A 26,271-nucleotide genomic window follows, 5' to 3' on the forward strand; every position below is an offset into this window, starting at 1 on the left:
GGACCGTGGCCTGCCTGCCGGGGCCCCTGCTGTGGCCTGGTGGCGTCCGGACGTGACAGCCCAGCCATAGTCGTGCTGGACATTTGTTTCCTGGGAGAATTCTTGGAGGTCTGGTCCCTGGTCCGTAAGGACGCATAATTCTCAAGCCATGTTTCCACTGGAGATGCTAATTGTGAGTGTAGGCTCCTTCCCTGCGTTTCTTTAATGCATCAATGGCTTCGCATGGAAGGAGAAGCGGGGTCTATTTTTCACCTTGCTCCAGAACTGTAGTGCTCACAGGCACCCTGGGCCCAATCTCCTTGAAAACTCTCATTTTTAATGGGAGGGGAAGGGGAGTGATCACTCACCAGGTTCGAGTGACCTTCTGGAGTGATGAGATGTGTTGACCTCGAGAGAGCTGGTGGCTGCACAACACTGTGGATGCACCAAATGCCACCAACCGTACGCTTTGAAATGATTATTTGCATGTTATGTAAATGTCACCTCAGTTCCAAAAAAATTAATGATAATAGCCCTTGAGACTGGGAGAGGCTGCCCCTCCAGAGCCACTAGCTCCTGCTTTTGGGCTCCAGGATGCCTGGGTGTGGCTGCCACTTCGCCGTGGGGTGCAGGGACTCCTTAAACGCACATGCCATTTTTCTGCGTCTCCACTCCAAGTTCCTTTTAGAGGCAGGCAGGGTGTGGATTTTAACAGTAACAGAATGTCCAATGCCTGCCTCATTTTAGAATTTCAAAGAGAGACAGAACCGTCTTGGTTATTACCAAGTCAAGAAGAAGGGAATGGAATATTCAGGATCAAGATGCCTTCAGGCCGGGCACGGTGGCTCACGCCTGTAATCCCAGCACTTTGGGAGGCCGAGGCGGGTGGATCACGAGGTCAGGAGATTGAAACCATCCTGGCTAACACAGTGAAGCCCCGTCTCTACTAAAAATACAAAAAATTAGCTGGGCGTGGTGGTGGGCGCCTGTAGTCCCAGCTACTCGGGAGGCTGAGGCAGGAGAATGGCGTGAACCCGGGAGGCGGAGCTTGCAGTGAGCCGAGATTGCGCCACTGCACTCCAGCCTGGGCGACAGAGCAAGACTCCGTCTCAAAAAAAAAAAAAAAAAAGATGCCTTCAAAGTCCGTGTTCACTGTTGGCCCAAATGACACATGACATCCACTCACCGATCCTGTTTTGGTCAAAAATTGGCCTGGCTGGTCGGGCTCAGTGGCTGACGCCTGTAATCCCAGCACTTTGGGAGGTCGAGGCGCTTGGATCATGAGATCAGGAGTTTGAGACCAGCCTGGCCAACATGGTGAAACCCTGTCCCTACTAAAAATATGAAAATTAGCTGGGCATGGTGGCTCGTGCCTGTAATCCCAGCCACTTGGGAGGCTGAGGGATGACAACTGCTTGAACCCAGGAGGCAGAGGTTGCAGTGAGCTGAGATGGTGCCACTGCACTCCAGCCTGGTGACAGAGCGAGATTCCGTCTCAAAAAAAAAAAGTGTCTGTGGGCGTAAAAATCACAGGATGCCCAAACTTCTTATGCCAAAGGGAAGATTAAGCCTAGAGTGAGAGTCACGCAACACTGCATCCGTATGGACAGCTGTCATGAATAGGATGCATCAGCCAGGTCCCCATAGAAAGGTTGGAGGCCACAGCCGTCTTCAAGAGCTCCCACAGACCTTTCATCAGTACATTCTTTGCTGGGCTCCCATAAACAAGGACAATCGTAACTTCAGGTGTGCAATCTAAGTCCAGCTCCTAAAACGAGAGTCTGTTCCATTCCATGCTGATAATGTCCTTTACAAGCTTGTCTTCCCAGGGGCAGGCTAAAGATGAGATCAAGTGTTCCTCCACCTACCCAGAGAAGTCTGCAGAATGGATTCCTCCTTTGCTCCCTTCTCTTCAAATATTTACCTTATGTGAAATGCAGATTTACTGGGTGCTAACTGAAGTCTCACAAGAATGTCACCATTCACCTCACCTCAGTGTCTAAATACCAAACCTCCTGTAAGCCTCTTTAGAAAAACAGCCACAGATGTGGCTCACACCTGCACCCGAGGGTGGGTTGAGTGCTCCACCGTGGCTGTGTGGAGATTCTGAGAAGCGCTCTCTTTGCATCTGTGGTTTGTAAGGGAAGTCCAGGGGACAAATGGAGCTGGCACTGAGGGACTGGAACTTTGGCTCTTACGTGATTCTGACTTCACCACCTCCCCAGGAGGGGCCTAGGTTGTGCTCCCACCTCAGCCCCCCTCCCCACCCTGGGAAGTGACCTGCCTACTGCCCATGGTGGGCCTGGCAGCTGCCCCTGCCTTGGCAGCCAGTGCTACAGCCTCTTCTACTGCCCTCCAGGGACCTGGGGTGTCCTGTGCAGAGACTGTGGGTCAATGCGGAGCCTTGGGAAGGGAGGTGGCCTGGCGCATCGGAGCCCTGTGGGGGACAGCCTGGGTGCCTTGTGGGCACAGCCTGCAAGGGACACAGTGCCCTCACACCTGCTTCTCACCTGGCCCAGCTGTGCTCTGCTGAGTCAAGACTGGAGTGGTCCTGTGGCCATTTAGCAGAGTGGTTTTTGTGTCTGTTGAATGATAAAAAATCAGGGCTCATTTTTTTTCAGTTCATAGTTTATCAAGCAATTTAGTTTTCTTGGATTTTACAAGCTGGCGATGGGAAAGCTGGCTCTGGTCTGACTGAGACGCACTGTATAGGAGCCACCAGGCATCTGTACTCGCGGCAGCTCTTGGACTCTGAGGTGCGTTCACTGAGGTGAGCTTCCAGGAGTAGTTTTTCCTGCCTGCAGACAGGCTGGAGAGCTGGAGTCCCACCCTGAGCTCTTTCGTTGGCCCTGTCACCAGCTTGTGTTTCCATCATCCGGCATTTTTTTGTCAACATGAATAGGAGAGTCTTAAGTGATGTGCCAGGCTTCCACATGATGACAAGTGCAGACGTGTGTGACAGGCAGAGCCACGCTTCCACAGGACGGCAAGTGCAGACGTGCTTGACAGGCAGAGCCATGCTTCCACATGATGGCAAGTGCAGACGTGCGTGACAGGCAGAGCCACGCTTCCACAGGACGGCAAATGCACACGTGCGTGACAGGCAGAGCCATGCTTCCACATGATGGCAACTGCAGACGTGCGTGACAGGCAGAGCCACGCTTCCACAGGACGGCAAGTGCAGACGTGCTTGACAGGCAGAGCCATGCTTCCTCATGACGGCAAATGCACACGTGCGTGACAGGCAGAGCCACGCTTCCACAGGATGGCAAGTGCACATGTGCATAACAGGCAGAGCCACACTTCCACATGACAGCAAGTGCAGACGTGCGTGACAGGCAGAGCCACGCTTCCACATGATGGCAAGTGCACGTGCGTGACAGGCAGAGCCATGCTTCCACATGACGGCAAACTCAGACGTGCATGACAGGCAGAGCCACACTTCCACATGACAGCAAGTGCACATGTGCGTGACAGGCAGAGCCATGCTTCCACATGACAGCAAGTGCACATGTGCGTGACAGGCAGAGCCACGCTTCCACATGATGGCAAGTGTGTGTGTCTCAGAGCTGGCTGTTTGCAGATGGAAAATACCTCAGCTATGCTCAAATGAAGATGTATTTTTATATTGAAATCATGTACTTTTTTCCTTAAAAGTCATGATGAAATCTTTCATCCATGAATCAAGGTGAATTTCCGCTAAATTGCTTTAAAAAAAATAGCTGTGTGTATACTCTTCGTTTTAAAAAAAGGATCGACTCTCCATTTCCAAAGGTTCTCAGGGTTTAGCTCAGAGGGTTCAGAAATCGGAAACTGCTCTTCCTTTGTGAGTTGTGGGAGATTTTCTTCTAGTACTTTAGTTCATTGAGTTGGGGAAATAGCGATCGCCACCTCAAAGCTGCTGTGCTGAATGCTGGCTGGTGGCTATGGGCTGAGGAGGGTCTGCTCGGGCCCACCAGCCTGGGCCTCTGACTAGATGAGGCCTCAGAGGGGACACTTCTGGAGAGGCAGGGGGCAGTGAACGCAAAGAATTTTGTTTATGGAAAAAGCCCTCTGTGCATTCTGTAATGATACTGTGCCATCTGCCTCATCCCTCACTTGTTCACCCCACGGATACGAGTGCTGCACACCTGGAGGGAAGAGGTGCCCTGTGGTGAGCACGGGGCTGGTGCCCGTCCTCAGGGATGGCAGCCAGCAGGGACTCAGGGCAGCCCAGGCCACTGTGACACCAGCAGGAGAGGGCTGGATTGGTGCCTGGAGCCCGGTCAGGGAGAGAGGGAAGGTGGGAGGCTCCTGGGAGCGTGCGCCCGGGCGGGGGAAGCACTGGGTGGGGGACCGGGAAAGGCCAGCGCAAGCTGAGTGCGCTGCGTGTGTGGGAAACACACTCCATCCATTTGGTGTTTAGGGAATTTCTTTTTTAGCAGAAAGCTTTTAAATGTATAAATAACTTGCCATTAAAAAGAGAGGGAGCCAATCTGGTGGGGCAGCTGGCACGCAGAGGCCGCCACAGCCAGGTCTGTTGCTCCTGTGGGCTTCTCCGCAGAGCTCGGGCAGGAGGCCCCTGAGAACCGCGGGGCACACAGTGTGTTGTTTCTGACCTTTGCCCTGCTGCTGTAAGAGGTCTTCAAGTGAACTTCCACAGCACTCCATCCGGAGGAAGCCCGCACCACGCACATCTGGACGGTCAGCATTCTGAGGACGTTTGAAAGCCTGGACCCCACCATGTAGTTCCCAAGGTCAGCACCTTCCCCCACTGCCACGGGGTGTGACATCTCCTGGTCAAGGACAAATCTTAGGATATTCTTTAAACTGTGTGATTTATAAAATATCCAGATGGCTGTTTACTTCAGCTTGGCCTTCTGTGCAAACAAGGGACCGAGAGGTAGGCCCCTTTTCTGCTGGAAATGGTCTTTTCCCAATATGTGTCCAAACCTGAGAAACCTGAATGTGTCCAAACCTGAGAAAACCCAAAACACACAACACGATTTGGAAGTTCCCTTTTTTAGCGTAATGGAAATGTGGGCAGAAATCATCACCATTCTCTGAGTGTTCTGAGATTTTTTTAACAAAAACATTTTATTTCAAAGGGCAGGTAAGTATTTTGCTAGACACAACTGAAAACAACGGCCAGAGAACAATTGGAGTTTGTCTTAATAACAAAATGCCATTTCTGTTTCTTACACTTCATATGACACAATACACATCTTAAATAAATAACCCACTCTGTTGCTATGTATTAAAAACAGTCCCAGGTGTGGTGTGTGTTGTGGAGCGAAGCCAGTTGCTGGGCTTGGACCCGCCAATCCCAGTGCTGGTGGGGAGGCCGCTTCCCAAGCCTCCGCCGTGCCCCTGTGCCTGAGCTGAACAGCAGCGAAGTGGCCCCGGAGGGCAGCGGGAAGGCCAGGGGCTGGGATGACGGTGACTTCGGGGCGCTCTGTGGCTGGCACGCCTGGGTGCCTCCAACCGGAGGTGCTTCCTGCCTCCTCACCCCTGGCTTCTCGACAATTAGTTTTCAGGTCAGTCCGGAACATCGTGGGTGCTGGACAAGCCTCTGGGTTGATGTGGTGGGTCTGAGCTCCGGCTTGGTTTCCGATCTGGTTGTCGGCCTTCTTGATGTCGTGTGGCGCTGGCTCTCTGCTTCTCTGCTGGCCGGCACTGTCTCGTGGGCTCTGGTGTCCTGTTTTTCCACACGGCACATACAGGTTCTCTGAAGCCACAGCCAGCGCGGCCCTCGCTCACTTTGATGTTCTGTGGCTGAAATGCCTGAGAGGGTCGGGGCTACCTGTGCACCCCCCACTCTCCCGGCCTTGCTGTCACACGTGCATTTGGGTGGCTGCATGCGCACACGCCTGCGAGGCCAGGGCCAGCCGGGTCTTCCGTCCTCTGGCTCGGCTCAGGCAGCAGTTCCTGCAGACTTTTCTCACTGCTGTTCAGCTCTATGTATCCTTTAAAATAGCACCAGGAGTTCTCAGGTTGGCTTCTGTGTCTTTTCCAGGTGCGTGTGCAAAAGGCAAAGGGAGGTCGCTCTTTCCATGCAGGGTCCTTTGTCTGAACTGTCCTTGAAAGGCAGTTGTGAAGGGAGGGCCCAGACCCCCTCCACGGGACTGGGGGTGGGGTGTCACTGCTCCTTAAATCTGAAAGGATGAAAGAAGAGCTGCTCTAACAGCCAGCAGTGGCTCCGCAAGAGATGCTGAACCTCACACACCATGCGCAAATCCCATGGGGAGCCAGCTGCCCTCCCGGCCCGGCGGGGAGCCACCTCCTCTCCTGCAGGGGTGCTGGACGCTGGATAAACCCTTGCACCTTTCCCACAGCCTCCTGGGGGCCAGGAAGGAGTGAGAGGGAGAACCAAGGCGGGGAGGGCAAAGAGGAGGGAGGGAGAAGGGGGCGAGCAGGAAGGCAAGGAGAGCTCGAGGGGCTGCAGCTCCAACAGAATGCCAAAGACGGCAATTCCCTCACATCTTCCACTCAGGGTTTGAGGAGAGATTACCACTAACCCATCCAAACAGAGGTATTTATTAGAAAAGAAAAAGCAAGACTGAAGGTGGCGTGCCGTGAAAAGATAAGCCACGCGTTTTCTTTCTTTTAGGGAAAGCCAGGTGGGGAAGGCAGATAGGACAGAAGACGCCCTGGAGCCGGCTTTCACGCACGGAGACAGGGCCCAAGCGGGACTTACGGAACTTGGTCCCCCGTAGCCGACCCTGGGCAGCTCAGCTCCTTGTGTATGAGGCGGATCAGGAACTGCACCAAAACAAAGGTGAGCCCACCTGTTACTGGAGCAGGCACAGGGTGGCCCGCGCTGTGGGCACCGTGAGGACCTGGCCTGCAAGGCCCGGGCAGGTGGCTCTCTCCCCACAGCACCTTCCCTGGGGTCGCCTCCCTGCAAGAGCAGTGGGGCCGGCATGCTCAGCCCGAGGCCGTGGCTCCTGTGGGCAGGGCTGTCTGACGAGGGCCCACGAAGAACCCAGAGTTGCCCTGAAAACAAGGCTTTTGGGAAAGATGCAGCCTGAAACACTTCCGGGTTCAAGTCATGTTTAGAATAAAATTAATCCAATCATAAAGTGTCCACAGGGGGAAAAAGAAAATAAAGACAAGAGGACCATAATGCTGGTGGCCCAGGGGGTGGACCTGCGAGCTTCTCAGGCGACTCTAAAGCCGGGTGAGCGTCTCCTCTGATGCCACCCCGGGGTCTGAAGAGGCTGTCATAGGACAGCTGCACCCCACTGGGAGCCCCTTGGAGGCCAGGCCTGGCCAGGGCCCAGGGCTTTCCACCAACATCACTGCCTCAGCCTTGGCTCCTCTCCGGACCTAGAGCTTTAACTCCGTGCCCTTCACATGTTCGAGGGCTCAACGCCAGCCCGCAAATCCAGATAAATGATTGTGCTACCTCCAGTTTAACTAGTGCATTTTCCAGTGTGGATCCACTCTCTCCCCAAGTGTGACATCAGCCCACAGGAGGGCTCTCCCTGGACGTGGCCCCTCGTTCTTAGAGGGCAGCAGATGCCCTCAGACCCAGGGTGGATCACTGGTCCAGGGGAGGCAGGGAAGGGGTGCTGGAGGGTCTCGAGGGGCTACTTAAAAACCAAACACATGGCCCCACCCCCAAGCCTCAGGTCAGAGCTCTAGAAGGCAGAAACTCTTCTATTTCCTTAGGTGCTTATGGTTTAAGTAGGAGCTTAGGAGTCCCTTGTATGAAGTGAGTTCAAGCTGGAGAGAACAGGGGCCCCTCCTACAGATAAGATGAATCCAGCTGCTCTGCTTGGTGCATGAAAGGTGTTTGTGACAATTAGGTGGTAAAGGTCGTGGGAACACGGCAGGTACTAACAATAGTACTGGTGGCAATAGCAAGATTTTTGTTAAATAAATCCGTCTGTGTGAATCTGAACCTCTAGCTCCAACTATCGGCACAGGCTTGTTGTTTGAGCCGGTACCTTACCCACATCTACATCCTGCCAAGTGTGATGTATGAAAATTGCTAGCCCGAAGAGGCCTATGATTATGAAACGCTGATCATTAAGAGAGAGAAAAAGATGAAGAAGTAGTAGCAAGTGTTATCTGTGGGTACGGGATGAACTGTAAATGGTGACAGTTCTGAAGAACAGAGATCCAATTTCAAAACATGCCCACGTGTTTGGCTCACGCATGCAAGAATGACCAACAAGGAGAGGCCCTGCCAACTCCAGGAGCCCAGGCGACACGCACTGGAGACCTGAGTCTCCAGGGCATGGAGTTAAAGCTCTGGGTCCAGAGAGGAGCCAAGGCTGAGGCAGTGATGTTGGCAGTCTTGCAGGCCCCGGAGCTGGCCATCAGTGTGCGTTGTGAGGCAGGAAGCATGGTGCCCTCCGGCCCCCCAGGACACCTGCTCAGATCATGGAGGTTTTCAGCCCCAGACTTGGGAGGAAACACTTGTCTATTTTGGTGAAAAGATACCAAAAAGCATGTTGATCAGTGAAGAGAAAAAGGTATGTCTAGTTCTTAGGTTTGAAAAGCCCAACTCAAGCTCACGGGCCTGCTGCACATCCTGGTACAGTTCCTTCTCCACTGCAACAAGCCCCCATCTCCCAAGTGCTTCAGCTTTAGGTCTCTTTCTTCCAATGCAGTAAATCCAGCTTCCTCTGGTTATTATTTACCTGTCGTGTACTTTCCCATTCTTTTACTTTCGTCTTTTCGGAATTCCAGCATAGCAGGTGTGTTTCTTGTAAATAACCAGTGCCTGTATTTTTAAAAGCAACCTGACAATCTCTGCTCCTAACTGACGAGTTTAGTTCACTTATTGTTACTGTGTTGCTGGTATGCTGGGATCATTTTCATCCATGTTGCTCTGTATTTCTGTATTTACCCTGTTTTTTCTATGCTTCCCCTGACCCTAGGTTCTCTTAGATTAAGTCTTCATTTCCCTGTATTGCCTTGAAGGTTATACATTCTATTGCTATTGGCTTGACAATATAAGAACTGCAGTGTGCTGGAACTCTCATTGTCCCACTTGTACCTTACATTTTCAGTATTTCAGTTCTTTTTTATATTGCCCAAATTAGTCATTATTGCTGTTGTTTTAAACTAAGAGTCAGAAAGCTTTTTCTGTAAAGGTCTAGATAGTAAATATTTCAGGCTTTGCAGTCATATGGTCTCTGTTGCATATTCTTTTGTTGATTTTTTAAAGACATATTTAAAAATATAAACCATTCCCAGCTGGAGGATCATACAAAAATAGGCCACAGTTAGCTGGCCCCTATTTTATATGGTCAATACTCATTTAGATTCATCCTTAGGAATATCACTTTTTTTTGCTTGCATTTCTCCTTGCATCTCAGACTTTCCTTCTGGATCTATCTTCCTTCTTTAAAGACATTGTTTAGCAATTTTTGCTGGGAGCACCTTTGGTTAAAAATGTTTTCACTTCACCCTTACTCTTGCATGCAAGTTTATCTAGGTACAGAATTCTAAGTCATTTGATTCCTGAATCTAAGAATGTTTGTCTTTCATGTATCTGGAAAATTCTCAGCTATTTTCACTTAAAATATTGCTTCAAATCCAGTCTATTATCTTCCTCTGGAATTACTTTCAGATAATATTAGGCCATCTCATTTGGTCCTCCATTTTATATTTAATTTCTCTTTAATATTTTCCATCTTTTTGTGCTGAATTCTGGATAATTTCTTCATATCTATATTTCACTTCAGTAATCTTCTCTTCAGCTGTATCTAATTTGCTTTTCTAACCCACCCATTGAGTCTTTTTCCAGGCTAAAGATCACATTTTTCATTTCTATAACTCCTGTTTGGTTGTTTTTGAAGCCTGCTCTGTCTTTTCGATAGTGTCTTGTTCTTTTTTTTCATGAGGTCAGTTCCTTTTTTTTATGTCATTAGTAACATTGCATAAATTCATTTTTAGTTTATATAACTCTTTTATCTGCAGTTTTGGGGGAGTCCAAGTCCACCATTTTTTTATGTCTGTTACTGTCATTCAAAGTGGATTGCTTCCTTATGTTTCATGATTTTGGATTGTGAGCTCATCTTTAGTAGGGTGTTAGCTACAGAAATCCTATGCTGCAGGGTTGAGATTTGTCCCTATTTGCTTCTGCATTATCACTGCCTAAGGACCAACTTTGCTCATTTAAAATATATTTATATAAGCTCAAAGATTAAAGCTGACTGTGGGGAGGTCTATGGCTAAAAATTTTCATGGGAGATTTTTCCCCCCAATCTGGCTAAGATGGGCAGATTCCCATTGTCTTCCTGTGCCGGTGTGCAGATATCATCTAGTACACTCCTTCACTGCAAGCATGGCTCTTCGAGGGTCCTGGCTCTATGACGAAGTCTCCAGTTCCAAATCCTCATCTTGTGCCAACCTAATGCCTTGTCTCTTACCCAGTGTGGGCACAACCACCCCAACCTGTTGATTCCTGAGCTTGTGTATTTATATTGCCTTTACAATTCTGGCTCCTGGGGAATTCCTTTACTTTCTTATGAGTTTGGCTAAGCATCAAAACAATTTTCAATATATATTACCAGATATTTCTGAAGAAGATATTTCAGATTCTCTGAACAGTTGTAATGACAGGAATTTTACTGCTACTTAGTGGAAATCCATCTGGAGGCTTCATTAGAACATTCAGGCATTAAAAAAACTCACAGATGATCCAAAGAACAGCCATTGAAACCTAGTAAATTCATAGGTTGACAGTTGGTATTTGATTTTGTATGTGGTGGGGAAGTTGAGTTTTAGAATTTCCTGGAATTAAAATATAAGACTTTAATTGAGTTGATATTTCTAAAATTCTCAACTCATTTTTATTGGGATCAGCCTGAGGTTTTGTCTGCTGAAGTGAGAGGAGAGGCATGGCTGTGGGTCTGGGGACTTTGTGGCCAGGTGACTTGTAAAGATGTGTATGCGCCCCTCACAAGTGCACATCTATATGACTGTGACATCATCACTGGTCTTCCCTACCTAGGGGAAAACCTCAAACTTTCTCAACACAGGAGGGCACAGAAGCAGGAGCCCAGAGAAAAGGCGGCAGAAGCCAGAAGGCAACTTGGCGTCTGCACTGGCAACCTCTTCCCTCCTTTATTCTCTCCCATCCCTTCAGGTGAAAGAAGTTGGGGCCGCTCCCGCCGTCTGACAGCATGGCTGCAGGAGGGACACCAGGACACTGATGACCACTGGGAGGCCGGGCTCTGTGTGTCATCTGCTTTAATTCCACAACAATCTTGTCACTGGGTGCCATTATCATGCCCATTTTAAAGCTGTGGAAGCTGTGGAGCAGAGGTTATGAAACCTGCCCAAGTCACACACATGACAGGTGACAGGCAGGATCCAGAGCCACAGAGCTCCGTGCTCCTGGCCTTTGTGCTGTCCTGCCCAAGGCTGCAGAGCAAGACTGTCCTGCTTCTGTTTCTGACTTTTTCTAATCAGAGAGAGAAGGAGCTTTAGACCACGCATATTTAGAAAAGATGGGAAGACCCACACCTCTCTGACAACTCAGGAATGCATGGGAGAAAGTTCCACCAGTGTTTGGCCACAACCACAGAGATCTGCATTCAAGGTGGATTGGACTACAAATAGGCCGACTTACCAGTAAGGCACAGGCATCTGCACACATCAGCATGTAAAACACATTGCTCCAGCCGGACGGGGAGAGGAGCCCAGCCAGCAGGGGGCCCAGGGCTGCTCCTGAAATCAGGCAAATGGACACACATGGTGCTGTTTAGAGAAAATCCCTTTATGTGCATCCCCTGAGATGCACATAACTAGCAGCCACACAGAATGGGGCTCAACACCTCACTCACAATGAAAGGAAAACATGGAACTACACTACCTCATCTTGACCTATCAGATTGGGAGCGGGTAAAAGGCCTAGTGTAGGGTGAGCCTTTCAAATCTGAAAACCTGAAATCCAAAATGCTCCAGAATTCGTAACTTTTTGAGTGCCGACACTCAAAGGAAATGCTCACTGGGGCAGTCCAGAATTGGGATTTGAGATGCTCAACCAGTATAATGCAAATATCCCACAATCTGAAAAAATAAAAAGACATAACCACTTCTGGTCCCAAGCACTTCAGATAAGGATACTCCACCTGTACGCCTCAGTACTGGGAAGGCAAAGCTGGCACAGCCTTTTCCCAGAACCATCCTAAAAATGTGGGTTGACATTGCAATGTTCATTCTTTTCATCCAACACTCCCATTATTTTCTTGAGTACATGTAAGGAAATCTGAATTCAGTGCACAATCTTAGATATTCTTACGCCATAAAAACGTAACTGGGTAAAATTTGAATAAGATTTGTAGATACTAATATTCTTTCAATGCTCACTTTCTGATTCTGATCATTGCACTGTGGTCTGTCATGGAATTCCTTGTTTTTAGGAAGTACGTGAATAGTTATGAGTAAAGGGGCAGCGTGTGTGCATCTTACTCTTAAGTGGTTCAGAAAAATTACGCATGTATGTGTGCATATATGTGTGTGTGTAAAAACACATGAGGGGTGCATGATGAACCACATGTACTAAAATGTCTGAATTCTTTGTACTATTTCTGCAACTTTCTTGAAGTCTGAAATTATGTCAAAATGTTTTTTTAAAAGATGAAAAAAAAAATAAAGTATCCCCCTAAATGCCCAAGGACTGCTGTTTAAGAATGTGTTTTGTAGCATCTGATGCATTTTACCAAGAGGGACTGAAATTAATTCTGATACACATGTAGGATGGCCTGTTTTGGTAGATGCATGGGAAAAAGCATGAAGAATGCACCAAGCTATGAACTGACATTCAACTCTGAGAGGTAAGATAACCAGGGTCTTTCATGCCCTAGGCACTCATTTTTTTCAAGAGTTCACAAAGTGTACTTCCTATTTTATAATCCCAGGAGTAATTGTACGTTTTTTTTTTTTTTTTTATTCTCAGAACTTCCGGCCGGGCGCGGTGGCTCAAGCCTGTAATCCCAGCACTTTGGGAGGCCGAGGCGGGTGGATCACGAGGTCAGGAGTTCGAGACCATCCTGGCTAACACGGTGAAACCCCGTCTCTACTAAAAATACAAAAAATTAGCCGGATGTGTTGGCGGGCGCCTGTAGTCCCAGCTACTCGGGAGGCTGAGGCAGGAGAATGGCGTGAACCCGGGAGGCGGAGCTTGCAGTGAGCTGAGATCGCGCCACTGCACTCCAGCCTGGGGGACAGAGCAAGACTCCGTCTCAAAAAAAAAAAAAAAAAAAAGAACTTCCAGGTAAACATGGTCGGCTACTCATGTGTTATCTCCACATCCCCCAAGCAACATGAACTGCACCATCACTAACTTCTAAAGGTGATAAATCCTCCCACCGGAGGGCACGTAGTTTTGGAAGATGGACACAGAAGGGCTGACAGCTAACACATACTCCAGTGTTCCCTGCTCCACTGAGCATCCTCAGAGGGAGACAGCACAGGGACACCTGGAGCAGAGCGAGGCCCAGCGGAGCACAAGAGATGGGAGGGGAAGGCAAGGAAGGAGGAAGGCAGGGGGAAGGGAAGGGGGTCAGCAAGAGAAAAAGGGTGCATGGGTTGAGTCTTTTATCACAAACTGTGAGCTACATTCCCTCTGCCGCACCTCGGATCCCAGGTCTCTTTTCTCATCCTCACTGATAAAGAGACTCCTCCTGACGCCCCGTGCAGGAGAGCGCAGCTTAACCCGTGGGGACACTAAGCCCAGTGCAGGACAGGGATGCTCACCTAACAGGCAACGGGGGATCTGAGGAAAGACACCAGCTTCCACCAAGCAGCCACCCATGGTTCCATGCCATGGCAAGGATGTCGGCAGCTGGACCCAGGCTCCCCTGGGCACTGAAGGAGTCTCCTCCTCCAGGTTCCACAGGGTCCCACTGCCTGGAGACCAGCAGCCAGCACACCGTCCCCACAGAAAGACTTCAAACCACTATGCAGGGCCCCTTCTTCCATGAGAAGTGATGAAGGGGCAACCAAGGTCTGCCCTGTGTCTGGGGAACGCCCCAATGCGAAAGCAAGCAAGCCAGCAGGAGGGAGCCTGGAGGAGAAGAACATTCCCAGAGCTCACAGCACCCCCAGAGAGCCAACAGAAGACTAAGTTGAACCTCAGGACACTCCCCCCCACCCTTTTTTTGTGGCTGACAACCTGTTATCAATTTCACATGATTCAGTCTAACATGAAATAAAACAGGATGCACTGAAAGGGCAGAGAAACATCAGTAAACATTGAAAATATGGCAGGAAAAGTAAAATGGTCGATAGAAAGGTGGAAAATACAGTCAAGAATCTCCCTGAGAAAGTATGAGAAAGAACAGGGAGACAGGCAGGAAGGGAAAGAAAGAAAGGAAAGTTGAAGGATTAATCCAGAAAAGCCTACATCTGACTAATACATTTTCCAGAAAGAAAAAACAAATCAGAAAATGGTAGGAAAACTTATCAAACGAATAGGGGCCCAATTCCCCTAAAGTGAAGGGCAGGTGTTTCCAGACTGAAGGTGCCACCAGGTGCCCAGGACGGTGGATGAAGAAAGGCTCCAGGGGTAAGGAAGAGAACCTGGAGATTTCTCAGAGAAAAAGAGAGGGTCAGAAAGCAAGGCTGGGGTCAGAATGTCTGTGAACGTGTCAGTGATGGCAATGGGGGCTGGAAGACGGGGGTTCTGAAGAGGTGTTTCCACGTCCACATTGCCTCAGGCGAGAGCAGAATCCAGCCATCACGCACTTGTAAGCTTGCAGAACCCACCTCCCCTGACTCAGGAAGCTGCTGAGACAGTTTCCACCACAGGAGTGGTAAACAGGGGTCTAGACTGCTAGGGCTGTGTCGCAGGCAAGAGAGGAGGGACTCCCAGCACTGTGGTGACAGGTGCTCTGGGGCCAAGCCACACAGTGGGCAGAGTGAGGCTGATGGTGTGAAAGGGGTGGGGCAGGGCAGGATGGTGACCACGGTGCAGGGAAGGAAGAACTTTGTCTGAAATGTAGAAAAGATGAGATGTTTACTTACCCGAGAGAAAACAAGATGTATCTATTGAGGGTGCATAACTAAAGTTTCTTTCTTGGGTGGAAAGTGAAGGGCAGAAGCATGGCCAGTATAACTGAGGAGGAGGAGGGGTAGGCAATGTCGGGGTGGAAGGGGGCCAGGTCCCCTCTTCCGTAAGAGGAGCACAGCTATGATGTTAAGATGATGAACCAAGAAACATGCAAATACGGAGGTAAGCAGAGAGAGGCAGCTGAAATTGGCTGCCTCTAGAAAGAGAGGGCTGGGGAGGGGGACGGAACGCCACTGTACAACATAATAAGCTTGTAGGACTGTCTGGCTTCTAAGGTACATTATATTTTACTTTAATAAATAAAAATTAACTTAAAAAAATGCAGTGCTCTATTTAATTGCTCTGCATGAAATGTACAGAAACGGCAACCTCTGCGATTCTAAGCACTGCGAAGGTCCCAGGTGCACACCGTGTCGACCAACTGTGTGGCACTTGGGAGAAGGCAGGGGTGATTTACGATTAGTCACGCTTCGCCTCCACCCAAGTCACTGCCAAGGAGTGGACAGTGACACTAAATAAGCATGTGGCAACTCCCTCGGGAAGGGACTTGGCTGACATGGTGGCCTTCCCACTGGAGCCTGTACTTTGTCTCGCTGGGCAGCACTCATGGAAGGAATCATGACTGAGGCGTGCTGGTGGGGGTGGGCAGGCCTGAGCACCGTTTCCATGGTGACCATTTACTGAGCAGGCAGCAGGCACTGATGGGCAGTGGAGCCTGGAGGAGTTGGGTCCTGGTCCCGCCTCTGGTGTAACGCAGCAGCCATCAAGGTGGGCGCGGCAGCTCCACGGACAGTCAGGACTTGGTGCAGGTTAACAGAAGGCCAGAGGGGGTCCGGTGTGTGTGCCACCTTCTTTGTGAGGGGCCGAAGGCATTCAGAACTGCGCCTCCCTCCACCCGCTCAGGGGCAGTGGGGGGCAGTGGCCTCTGTTCACAGATGCAGGGTCTCCACCCTCAGCCACAGACTTCTGCTTCCCTCTCATTTTGAGAATATGAAGAAAAATGTGTTTTTTCACCTAGCTCATGATTTTCTTCTCTCTTTTTATGCTGATCCTCTGCTTTTAAAAACAGCCATCGGGGTTGCCAGTAGAGCGCCAAGTTAGCTTTAAGAACAGGGTTTCACAGCGGAGTCGGACCGAATCGCAGACCGCAGGCCACTGGGGCACAAGGCCAAGAGAACGCCGCGTAGTCACAACGTCAATCAGAACTGAGCTCAGCCCCGCAGTGCCCCGACTTCCTACCGAGATGCCCAAGACAGAAGATCAGAGGGGTGACCACTGCTGCCACCCAATACACTCAAAGCCCCTCTGGATCCAGTGAAAGGAAGGAACCAACATGAAGGGCAGAGACGAGGCTGGTCTGGTCTCACTTTGGTGAACAGCAAAAGCCAAAGCGTGGCTTTCTGAGCAACGGCCACCCTGCCCACCGCTTCTCAGAACCAGGCTGTGTGTCACATGACAACGGCCACCCTGCCCGCCACTTCTCAGAACCAGGCTGTGTGTCACATGATAACGGCCACCCTGCCCGCCACTTCTTAGAACCAGGCTGTGTATCACACAAAGCCAGCCCTGGCAACACAGCAGCAGCCCTGCCCGCCGCTTCCCAGAACAAGGCCCGAACAAGGAAACGCAGAACAAGGAAACGCAGCAGCAGTGTGGAGCTGGGGTTCCCGCCACCCAGGGCTGGGCAGGGGCGCCTGGGTCCTGTCTGGCCTGGCTCCTCACTGTGCAGTCAGCCGCCTGGGCCCTGGCTGCGATTCTAACTGTCTGGGCGCAGCTCATTCAGTTCACTGGGATACAGCAAAGAAGCAGGCAAATCCCGTCCTCCTGGAGCTTCCGTTCCAGTGTCAGGAGACAGAGGAGACAAAGCAGAGGAGTGTACCGAATCCCACTGCGGATGGGGAGAGCGCTCCGGAGAAGAACAGACCTGGGAGAGGGGCTTGGAGGCCGGGTTAGAAGGGTTCACGCGTTCTCAGCAGGGTGGTCCCAGGAAGTCTCGCTGAGAGGATGATATCTGGGCAAAGACTCAAGGCACAAGGGAGTGCGGCTCGAGGTCACCTGTGGGGACCTTCCCAGGCACGGGGCGTGGCCAGAGCAAAGCGCCCGCACAGGGGCCAGCCTGGCCTTCGGAGGAGCAGCAGGGAGGCCATGTGGCGGGAGGGCTTTGCATTCTGCATCACTGAGACAGCAGTGGGCACCCGGAAACGTGCTGTGATGTTTCCACCTGCTGGCACCAAGGCCGGGGCAGCCAAGAGCAACGTCAGCTCCCTGCACGAGCCAGCAGGAAGGCTCCAGCACCAGGTTCTGGCTGACCTGGGTTTACTGAGCCACCTTCATCTAGCAAACACTCGGCTTTACTGGAGACCCCCATGCAGCAAGTGACACACCAGGTTGGCACCCCAGACCCTCCTTATTAGCTGTGAGAGCCACACCAGGCAGCCCCCCATTACGTCCCCTATGTAGGAAGGACCCTCCTGATCTTCACCTGGCAGGTGTGGCAGCTCCTGATCTTCGCCTGGCAGGCACAGCCACCGTGGGTGCTCCCCATACAAGGGCTCAGGGAAGGCCACGGCCGTGCCATCAGGCTGCACATGGGTGAGGAGACGGGCGCTCTGCCAGCTCCCACCTGCCTGCTCCCTAAGGGGATGGCTTGCTTATTCTGCCACCTTTTTAAATTCCAGAATATGCCACTGAATTCTCTTCAAGAGCTTCGACGATGCTGGTAACACTCAGAACCCTGTATGCTTTTGGACCAATTAGTTTTTCTGTAATTTAAATAAGATTCTGCCTTTCTTGAGATGAAGGCAATAAATAATGAGTGGACTTGAGTTAGCCCATGGGCTGTAGTTTGCCAACTACTGCCTCGGGTGAAAACCTGGACACACACAGCTAGTCACACACCCATCTCTTTGAAGCCACCCAGGCATGCATGACCATCTCTGTGTGCCGATGTCCCCTGCTCATCTGCTCGTATAGTAAGGAGCCGGCCCACCCAATGTTATAGATGCAATTGGAACCCTGGGCACCTGTTCACAAGCATGTGACAATGTGATTTCCCCCAAGACACCAAACCTCCCAGAGCTAAAACTCTCGGCGCACCTACAGAGCCGGTCCCGTCGATGATGGCCGTCACGGTGGAGAGGGCGTGCGCGTTGCCTTTCAGACTTTTATGAGTCCCCTAGAAGAGAGGAAACACAGATGTGCAGCTTGTCGCTGCAGCATGAGAAGTAAACCTAAGCCTCTGTATGACCATTTACTCAAACTGCTCTGCAGAACAACTCATCATAAGGGTGTTTCCCATTATTTAAACTCCACCCCAAGCTTGCCTTGGAGAGTTAAAACGTCAAGGGTTTTTAAGAGTCAAAAATCATCAGAAATGCTTGGTTCTAGTAACAAGAACTCTTAGGATTCTCTTCAAATAAAAACTTTGTTCAGCACAGTCCTGCTCCTCCCTGAGGCCCCAGAGCAGCGAGCGTGAGAGGCATGAAGATGCGTGACGCGCGACCCCGCCCTGAGCTGCGCCGGCCTTCCTTCCCAGACACATCCACGTGTCTGCTGGATTCCTCGACAGCCGGGGCCTTCCTGGGACCCCTGTCAGATGTCTCTGCAGGACCTAAAATTCAACCTGATCGATAGCAAACGCCAGGGGAAGAAGGGAGGAGGGGAGAGCTGAGAAATCAAGGCTGGTGCAGGTCCTCAGTGAGCAGCCGCCAGGAGCTCTGGTTTTGAAAATGTTGCATAGATAACGGGAAAAAAGCACAAATTGAGGACAACGGGAGGGGAAAAAGATCAGGGGAAACAGTGCCTGGAAGCCTAAAACTATAAAAATGAACCAGCGTTCAAAAAAATAAATGCTTGTATATGCATGTAATATGTATATAAAATAAAGAACACACAATATGAAAATCATACAGAACCTACGTATTTTGAAGTCTAAAAAATAAGTGAAAGTCTCTCCTCTGCCTCTACCCCGTGAAGGCTGACCATTGCTAATGGTCTGATGTGGATCCTTCCAGAATTTTCCATGCCCATGCAGACACAAGTCTGCATGCTCACGCACACTCAGGCAGTTTCAGGGCACGCCCAACACAAAGGTGACCAAGGCAGGGCATGGTACCTGGATGAGGAGGGCCAAATCCCCCAGCGCCTCTTCGTGACCCCTCTCTCTCTGCAGAGGCGTCCAGGACAGGACCCCCTCCCCTGCCCCCTTGGATTGAAAAGGCACCTGAGTCATGAGGATGGCGCCCAAGAGCCTTTTGTTGTGCTGAACAGTGAGTTTCGCACCAACCTGCCCATGATTCTAGGAGAAGGGTGAACGGGGGGCAGGTGCAGGAAGGCTGGAGACCACAGGTGTAGGTGAAGCTGCCAAACATGTGCTTCTGCAAATGCGGTTTTACTAACGGTAATGGAAGCCACTTTTGTCATGAACGGCACAGGCACATGGCAGGGTGCCCACAGGGCTAGTGTCTCTCCCGGTTCTACTCACCAGGTCGGCGGAGACGGCGGTGGTGATGAGTGCGTAGGGCCCGCTGACCAGGGCTCCGCTGAGCAGCAGCATGGCTGTGGGAGGCAGAGGGGCAGAGAATGGAAACGCGCCCTCCGGAGAGCCCCGCATGCATAGGAGCAGCCTGAGGTGGGCGCCTGGGGAGCACAGGGAGGGGGTGCAGCAGAAACAGCTTCCTCTAAACTTGTCTAGTGAGGAGCTAAAGCAAATCGTACCCTCCCTAAGACTCAGGCTCATCCACCCTCGAAGGGCAGCAGCTGCCGCCATGAGGGAGAGAGCACAGGCCGGACCGTGGGCCTGACCCTGGGCCTGGGCTGACCCCTGCTTCATCTGCAGCAGAAAGGCCTTCCTCTCCTCACCCACAGCTGCTGCGGTACTCGCTGAGGGCAGACCCCCACCCTCTCTCTGGACCAGGTCACTTCCTAAACTCTCCTCTAGGTTCACACTCAGGTGAGGAACCTTCTGGCCTGAGGGGTCATAGGAATTTCCGCTTCCTCTCCTGTGGGCAAGTTGCCTTCTGGGTAACGTTTAAGGGGACCACACACATCCCCACTGCTGGCTCGTTAGGACAGAAAGCATACTTCTAAGTGCTGGAGGCAAAATTTGATAGCGCTGCCTGCAGGGTGTTCAAAATAGTCCTTCAAGGTTATGCAACCGCTCCTGGAGGGGCAGCTGACAAAGCTGGGAGGAGGTGGCTGGGGGGGCCACTTGCCCTGGCTCCTGGCGGGACCCTGTTCAGGTCACACCGCCAGGTTCCTGGCTACCTGATGCGGCCCAAGAGCCAGCCTGGGCTGCTCTCACCACCAGGGGTGCAGGGTGCAGGTGGCAGGTCGCAGGCTGCTGCAGCCCCACCAGCCCCGCCAAGGCCCCAGGAGGGGCTGCCCTCAAGGTCACATCTGGCTTCTCCACTGAGCGCCCAGGGCCACTGCCCCAGACCAGGCTCGCACTCTCCCAGCTCACACTGAAACCCGCAGACTGGCAAGCCTCGCACTGGGGAGAGGAGACCCCGGCCTCTGCAGATGGCTGTGCCCAAAGGAGGACATGGGACAATTTTAGCCACACCATGTGCTCCAGTTAAACCAGCTCAATGCGCCTGTTGATTTTAATATTTCATTTGGCCAGTTGTGTGAACTTTAAAAACGTGTGTGAAAGAAAAGCAGGAAGGCCTCCATACTCACCGATGGTGGCCTCAAGCCCCATCTTGCTGATGGTGGAGAAGATGTAGAGCTGTGGACATCAAGACACAAGGTCAAAGCCATGGCTGGCTGCAAGCAGTGCGAGATTGCTGGAAATCTACTTCTCAAAAGCTCAGCGGGTGATTCTCAGGCAGCCATCCCAAGAGTGGAAACCCCTAAAAAAGAGTGACGGCCACGCCCCCTCCCATCTCAGGCACTGAGCCTTGTCCCCACCACGAGAGCTTTGGACCAAGCACCCCAGGCGACCTGGGCAAGTCTGCAGGGTGCTCCCACTCTACACCCCCAGCCAAGGGCAGCCTTCCTGAGCTCCCGCCCAGCCAAGGGGCTGCCTTCTTGAGCTCCTGATTTGTGAGTCTGACTGTCAAGTCCTCAGGCTGCCCACCCCCAGTGGCAGCAAGGGGCCCACCCAGGCATTTCTTCACTCAGCATTCTTTCAGGTTCTGTGTTGGGCCATGTCCAGGACCCCAAGATGGCTGAAAGCCAGGCCTTGTTCTGGGGCTAGTGGAGAGGCTGACGTGCAGAGCTATACCGTCCACTGACAAGCCTGTTACCTCTAAAGTTACGATGATAAAAACAGTGATGATGTGCATTGTTTCTAACCCACTGCAAGGTGGTGATACTGACATCCCATTTTCCAGATGAGGGAACTGGGGCATAGAGGGGGGTGTCACAGCCCAAGGTCAGGAGCTACGAAATGCTTGAAAAGTACTATGCACCATGCATCATGATGGGAGGGGTCAACGATGCCTAAGAGGTGGGGGAGGTGTTGCAGATCCCAAAGGATGGGCAGGAGCTTGTCTGGGGCAAGGGGGCACCCCAAAGAGAGGAGCAGCTTGCGCGCAGCCCATGCTAAACCAGCAGCAGCTGTGCATGTGCGGGAGGGAGCCTGTTGGAGACCTGCAGGTGCCAAGGGAGGGGTCGGGGGACAGGAGGCATGAGAGGGAATGAAGTGGGCTTGTCAGGAAAGTGGAGCACGGGCCAGATGGAAGGATGCTGGCTGGTGGGGAGCACAGTGGGGGACTGTCTGCAGGCTTTGGGGCCCAGGGAAGGCAGCACGGCTGACCGTGGGGGCCGCGAGCAGCAGCATCAGGCCGCAGGTGGAGGCCCTTTTCTCCAGTCGGTCTGAGATCACACCTGCCAGGATCCCACCTGCAACGGAGAGGCGGGCTTCAGGCGCTGACGTCCCGGGGTATGAGCCCACGGGGAGGAAGTAGAACTGCAGGAGCCCGGAGAACGGCCTCCTCCTTTCCCAAGCCCCTCTCTCCATGCATCACGGGCAGGCAGCCTTCTCAGAGCCCTGACCTCCCCACAGGCCTCCATTGGTTGTGGTCAGATGTGAGAGTCTTGGAGACATCTGCAGGTTCAGGTTTTAGGCCAGCCTCGAAGCCCCTTTACCTATCAAGGTACTAAGGTGGCCAGTCTGTCATCTGCCCAGGAGGCAAGCTGCTTTTTTTTGTTTTAGTTTTGAGATGGGGTCTCACTCTGTCACCCAGGCTGGAGTGCAATGGCATGATCACGGCTCACTGCAGCCTCAACCTCCCAGGCTCAAGCCATTCTCCCATCCCAGCCTCCCAAGGCTGGAACCACAGGCTCGAGCCACCACGCCCAGCTATGTTTTTTGTTTTTTTTTTTGTAGAGAGGGATCTTGTGTTGTCCAGGTTGGTCTTCATAACAAGAAGACCTCAAGCGATCCTCCCAACTGGGCATCCCACAGTGCTGGGATAACCGGCATGAGCCCCTGAGCCCAGCTGGCATGCTATTTCTAAGGGAAGCTGTTCAAGTGCAGTCAGGGCCCTGGGGAGGGAGGGAGACCATAAGACCACCCCCAGGTGACGGCCTGACCCTTTTGGGCTGGGTCCACTCAGGGGATATGAGACCTTCGGGAACCCTGTTCCCTCTGAGCAGTGAATCAACTCAGAGATCACGCGCCTTGCGAAATTATTGTTGCACCAGAACAAGTCTTAATGAACTCACCGAAGATTCCGCCCACGTCAAACAGGGTGGAGAGCTCCCCCGCTTTTTTGGCATCAAGGTGATCTATTAAAATGACAACGGAGTGTGAAACAATGAGGATCTCTTTCATGCATCACAGCGACACACCATGGCAGAACAGGACCCATGCACGAGACTCTGGTTCCATAGCTTGATTTATACCAAGGAGCAATTAGTAGTTAACTCAGATTTAAAAAACAACACAGAAAGGATGAAAACACTCTTAACCAAAATCCGTGGCCTTCCTCTGCTCGGTCTAATTATCCCACCTTTGGTTCAGAGGCCCCCCAGGGGCCCCTCTGCCATGAAGTCAGATGAACACAGGACAGAAGTGGGGTGTGGAAGGCGCCTGGATGCTCGAGCATCCTGTCACACGTGCTGTCTGACCACATGGCTTTAGAGCTGCAGATGAGGACACAGAGGCCTCCCGGCACCAGCTCAGGGTGCCCTCCACGAGGTTTTGTACAAGTTCTGGGCTTTAAGGTGGACTGAGCCGGCCGCGGCGTGAGAAAGGAGACTGGGCTTTAAGGTGGACTGAGCCGGCCGGGCGTAGGAGAGGAGACTGCGAAGCATCTGGGGCGCGGGTCAAACCCAGCCGTTCCGAATCATCAATGGCATGGACAGGAAACTTTGCTTTTTTCAAACAGACTGGAAATGTCAGCAGTTCAAGACTCAAGTCCTGAGAACGTCACCCCTTTTGCAACCACAGGGGAAGAAGGGAGAAAGAAGGCCCAGCTGTGTGCAGCTCACTGGCCGAAGTGAGGCGGGGGTCACGAGGCAGGGAAGGAACCTCAGGATCCAAGGGTGCTCCTTGCTGCCTCCCCAGTCACTGGCCCTTGGGCAGGCCCTGTCCCTGCTAGGCTGTGGGACAGTCCCCAGACCACCTCCCCAACTTCCCTCCTGGGGTATTCAGCCTCCAGCCTCGTGCTGCCAGCGTTCTCCTCTGGTGGGATCTGCATCCCCAGAATAGGTGGTCTGCGCTCCTCAGCCTCCCGCATTCTCAGAGGCCTCCTCTTTGAGACATCGCCGGACCCTGCCCCTCCCTGACGGCCCAGTGTGTGTCTTCTCCTTCCTCTCGCTCTCTCTGGCTCCCTGGGCGAAGAGCCCTCCACGTGCTCCTGGACCATCCCCGCTTCCTCTCAGCCAGGGTTCTGGTTTCCCCACTCAACGGCCCCTTCCCTTAAGCACTGTTCATGCCCTCTTGTCTGTCCTGTGGTCACACATGACATGGGGGGGCATGTTACTATTTCACTGGCACATTTTCTGATAATCTATAGCTGCGGCCACTGCGGGGCTTCTGAAACATAAAGCAAACTGTCGGCCCTGCCAAAAATGAGAAGCTATCTCCCAGAAGCCATTTCCAGGTCAGAGTATCAGAGATTTCTTCTCTCAGGTCTCCAGAGGCTTTGCTTCTGCTCACTGGCTGCTATGATCCAAAGTTCAGTGTAGCCCACATTTAAACGCAGGCTGCCCCAGAACAGGACGTACCTCATGAACTGGTAGACCTAGCTGGGATAGAACGTGTCAACCGTTAAGCCCCACAAAGTTTACCGTTATGGCAATACAATTTGCATATCTGAATTCTTTTTAGCCTATGTTTCATCATAGTACTTTATTCAAAAGTGTGCCTCTCAAATCACCCTTCGTGACCTTGTGTTTCCAAGACTCTAGAAGCCAGCAGATAGAAGAGAGTTCAGACCCCAGTCACTGTGCGGAATTTAATGTGTTCTAGCGGTGGATACTCACCCACATTCGTGATGTACAGGGGCAGCCAGAAGAGGAAAGTATAGCTGACCAGCTTGGCGAACAGCAGACACAGCGAGAACTCTATCACGCCCTGAAAGACAGAGCAGTCGGGCGTCTCCTCCAAATGTGGAGTCAGCAGGTGTGTAAATACGCAACAGAGTTAAATACAACTTCGCTCCCATAAAGACATCCTGTCTCTGGGCTGGCTTTATCACCTCCAGACACGTACTGGGGAGGGTGCTGCACCGCTGTGTGGTGTAGTGAGGACCCGGGAACAGTGGAGGGCTCACCCCAGCAGGGGCACCAGGGAGGGGCGGGGCCCCTGAGAAGGGTGGGGCCGTAGCTGCAGCTCCTTGGCCACTGTCACATGGGGTGCAGGCCCAGCATGGCCAGATTTTCTGCTTTCCAAGTGAAGACAGGAAGCCCTATTTATCTATGAAATTTCTGAATTTCGAAATGGAGACTACCTTTTAGGATCAAAACCCAGTGTCTTTACATCAGTGAAAACATGTACGGGTTTGATTTTCATGCTACATCGCCTGGAAAACTTAGCTATTAAAGGAGTTCTCGTATAGCCGGGTGCAGTGGCCTGAGTATTGAATGGCTCCTTCTTCTTCCCTGGAACTGAAATTGTAAATTATCAAGCCACCTGGAAACACACAGATCAAACAATTCCGACCATTCTGTCAGCACACAGGCGTACAGGCTACTGCATCCCGCCTTGTGAGTACTACAAACCAGTCCGTATCAGGGAAAACAATGAAAAGAGACATGTAGGTATGAGTGAGGAAATCGAGTGGTGGGTTCTGTAAAATGCCTGTTTGTGTTTGTTTTACATCTACTTTTAAAAAGAGGTGGCACTTGTGAGATAAAAATTCCAGATGCCATCTGAAAATTCAGAGTGAGAAATCCAGTAACTGCGGCACTGAATCCCCCAGCCGTCTGTGCACTGAAAATCAATCAAAATGGGGGCCGGGGGAACCCAGCGCTCTACTTCGCCAAGTCATTCTAAAATGAAACGAGTTGATGTCTTCACAGTTCATGAGGATGTGTACGTGTAATTTACCATATGCCTTTCGCGGGCCTGGCATTGTGTTTAGTTGTCATTAAATGACCTCACTTCATCCTCAGAACAATGAATGGTATTACCCCAGGGATGGAACCCATGTGACAGATGAGGACATGGAGGCTCAGAGTGTGCCACACTTGCCTGGAACACTCAGCTTGGTGGTGGCAGGGGGAGGCTTGAGCGGGACCTCTGAAGCCCATACTGTCTATACCTCCACTATATAAACACCTGTATTTTTATACTAGCGTGCACCCTACTTTTAGTACAAGTATTTGGGGGTAGCTACAGAGGAAGGTATAGCAGAAAAGGTCACTAGTATTAAGGACACAATTAAAAACAAATCTTTTTACTTAAACCCAGCAGCTGCCACAGGCCGGCATGCACAGCCCTTTCCCCATGAGCTGGTGCCCAGCCTGGGCTGGGACGTTCTCCTCTGGCTGAACACTGGCTCCAGGGTCCGCCTCTGCAGGCCCAGTTTCTCCTGGGCACTGGAAGACTTTCTGTTCTGAAGCTGAGGTTCTCCCCAGTCTTTAATTTCTGTGATAGCATTCTGAGGTCTGGGTTGCATTGTTCATACTTCCAGCCCTGACCTGCTGAGGGGCCTCAGGCCTGTGCCCCTGACCCTCTGCCTTTCTCTAGGTCGTGTCAACAAGAGAGAGCTGTGTCTGCTCCCTGGTGCTGTGGCTGTCAGTGCTGGAGGGCACGGCCTGGACAGCACCCCCTGGACAGCACTCCCTGGACAGCCCCCCCTGGACAGCACTCCCTGGACAGC

General features: G+C 51.8%; 1 protein-coding gene across 6 annotated transcripts in view; it reads right to left on the reverse strand.

The window, feature by feature from the left end:
• The window catches only part of SLC37A1 (solute carrier family 37 member 1), a 105,162-nt gene that overhangs the window by 14,959 nt on the left and 63,932 nt on the right, over positions 1-26,271 (reverse strand). For 4 of the 6 annotated variants that reach the window (XM_058427386.1, XM_058427385.1, XM_058427384.1 and 1 more), the window contains 9 exons: positions 24,431-24,521; positions 22,667-22,729; positions 21,756-21,841; positions 20,675-20,723; positions 19,479-19,552; positions 18,092-18,170; positions 11,552-11,649; positions 6,656-6,720; positions 5,041-6,113 (listed from right to left, as the gene is read on the reverse strand). In XM_058427386.1, the coding sequence (XP_058283369.1) occupies positions 6,098-6,113; positions 6,656-6,720; positions 11,552-11,649; positions 18,092-18,170; positions 19,479-19,552; positions 20,675-20,723; positions 21,756-21,841; positions 22,667-22,729; positions 24,431-24,521 (621 nt within the window). In that variant the 3' untranslated portion in view covers positions 5,041-6,097. Of the gene's footprint in view, positions 1-5,040; positions 6,114-6,655; positions 6,721-11,551; positions 11,650-18,091; positions 18,171-19,478; positions 19,553-20,674; positions 20,724-21,755; positions 21,842-22,666; positions 22,730-24,430; positions 24,522-26,271 lie in introns of those variants that run through there. The other 2 variants (XM_032174202.2, XM_058427387.1) reach the window with 2 other exon arrangements.

The sequence above is a fragment of the Hylobates moloch genome, unplaced genomic scaffold (assembly GCF_009828535.3).
Source record: "Hylobates moloch isolate HMO894 unplaced genomic scaffold, HMol_V3 SCAFFOLD_14, whole genome shotgun sequence".
Lineage (NCBI taxonomy): Eukaryota > Metazoa > Chordata > Mammalia > Primates > Hylobatidae > Hylobates > Hylobates moloch.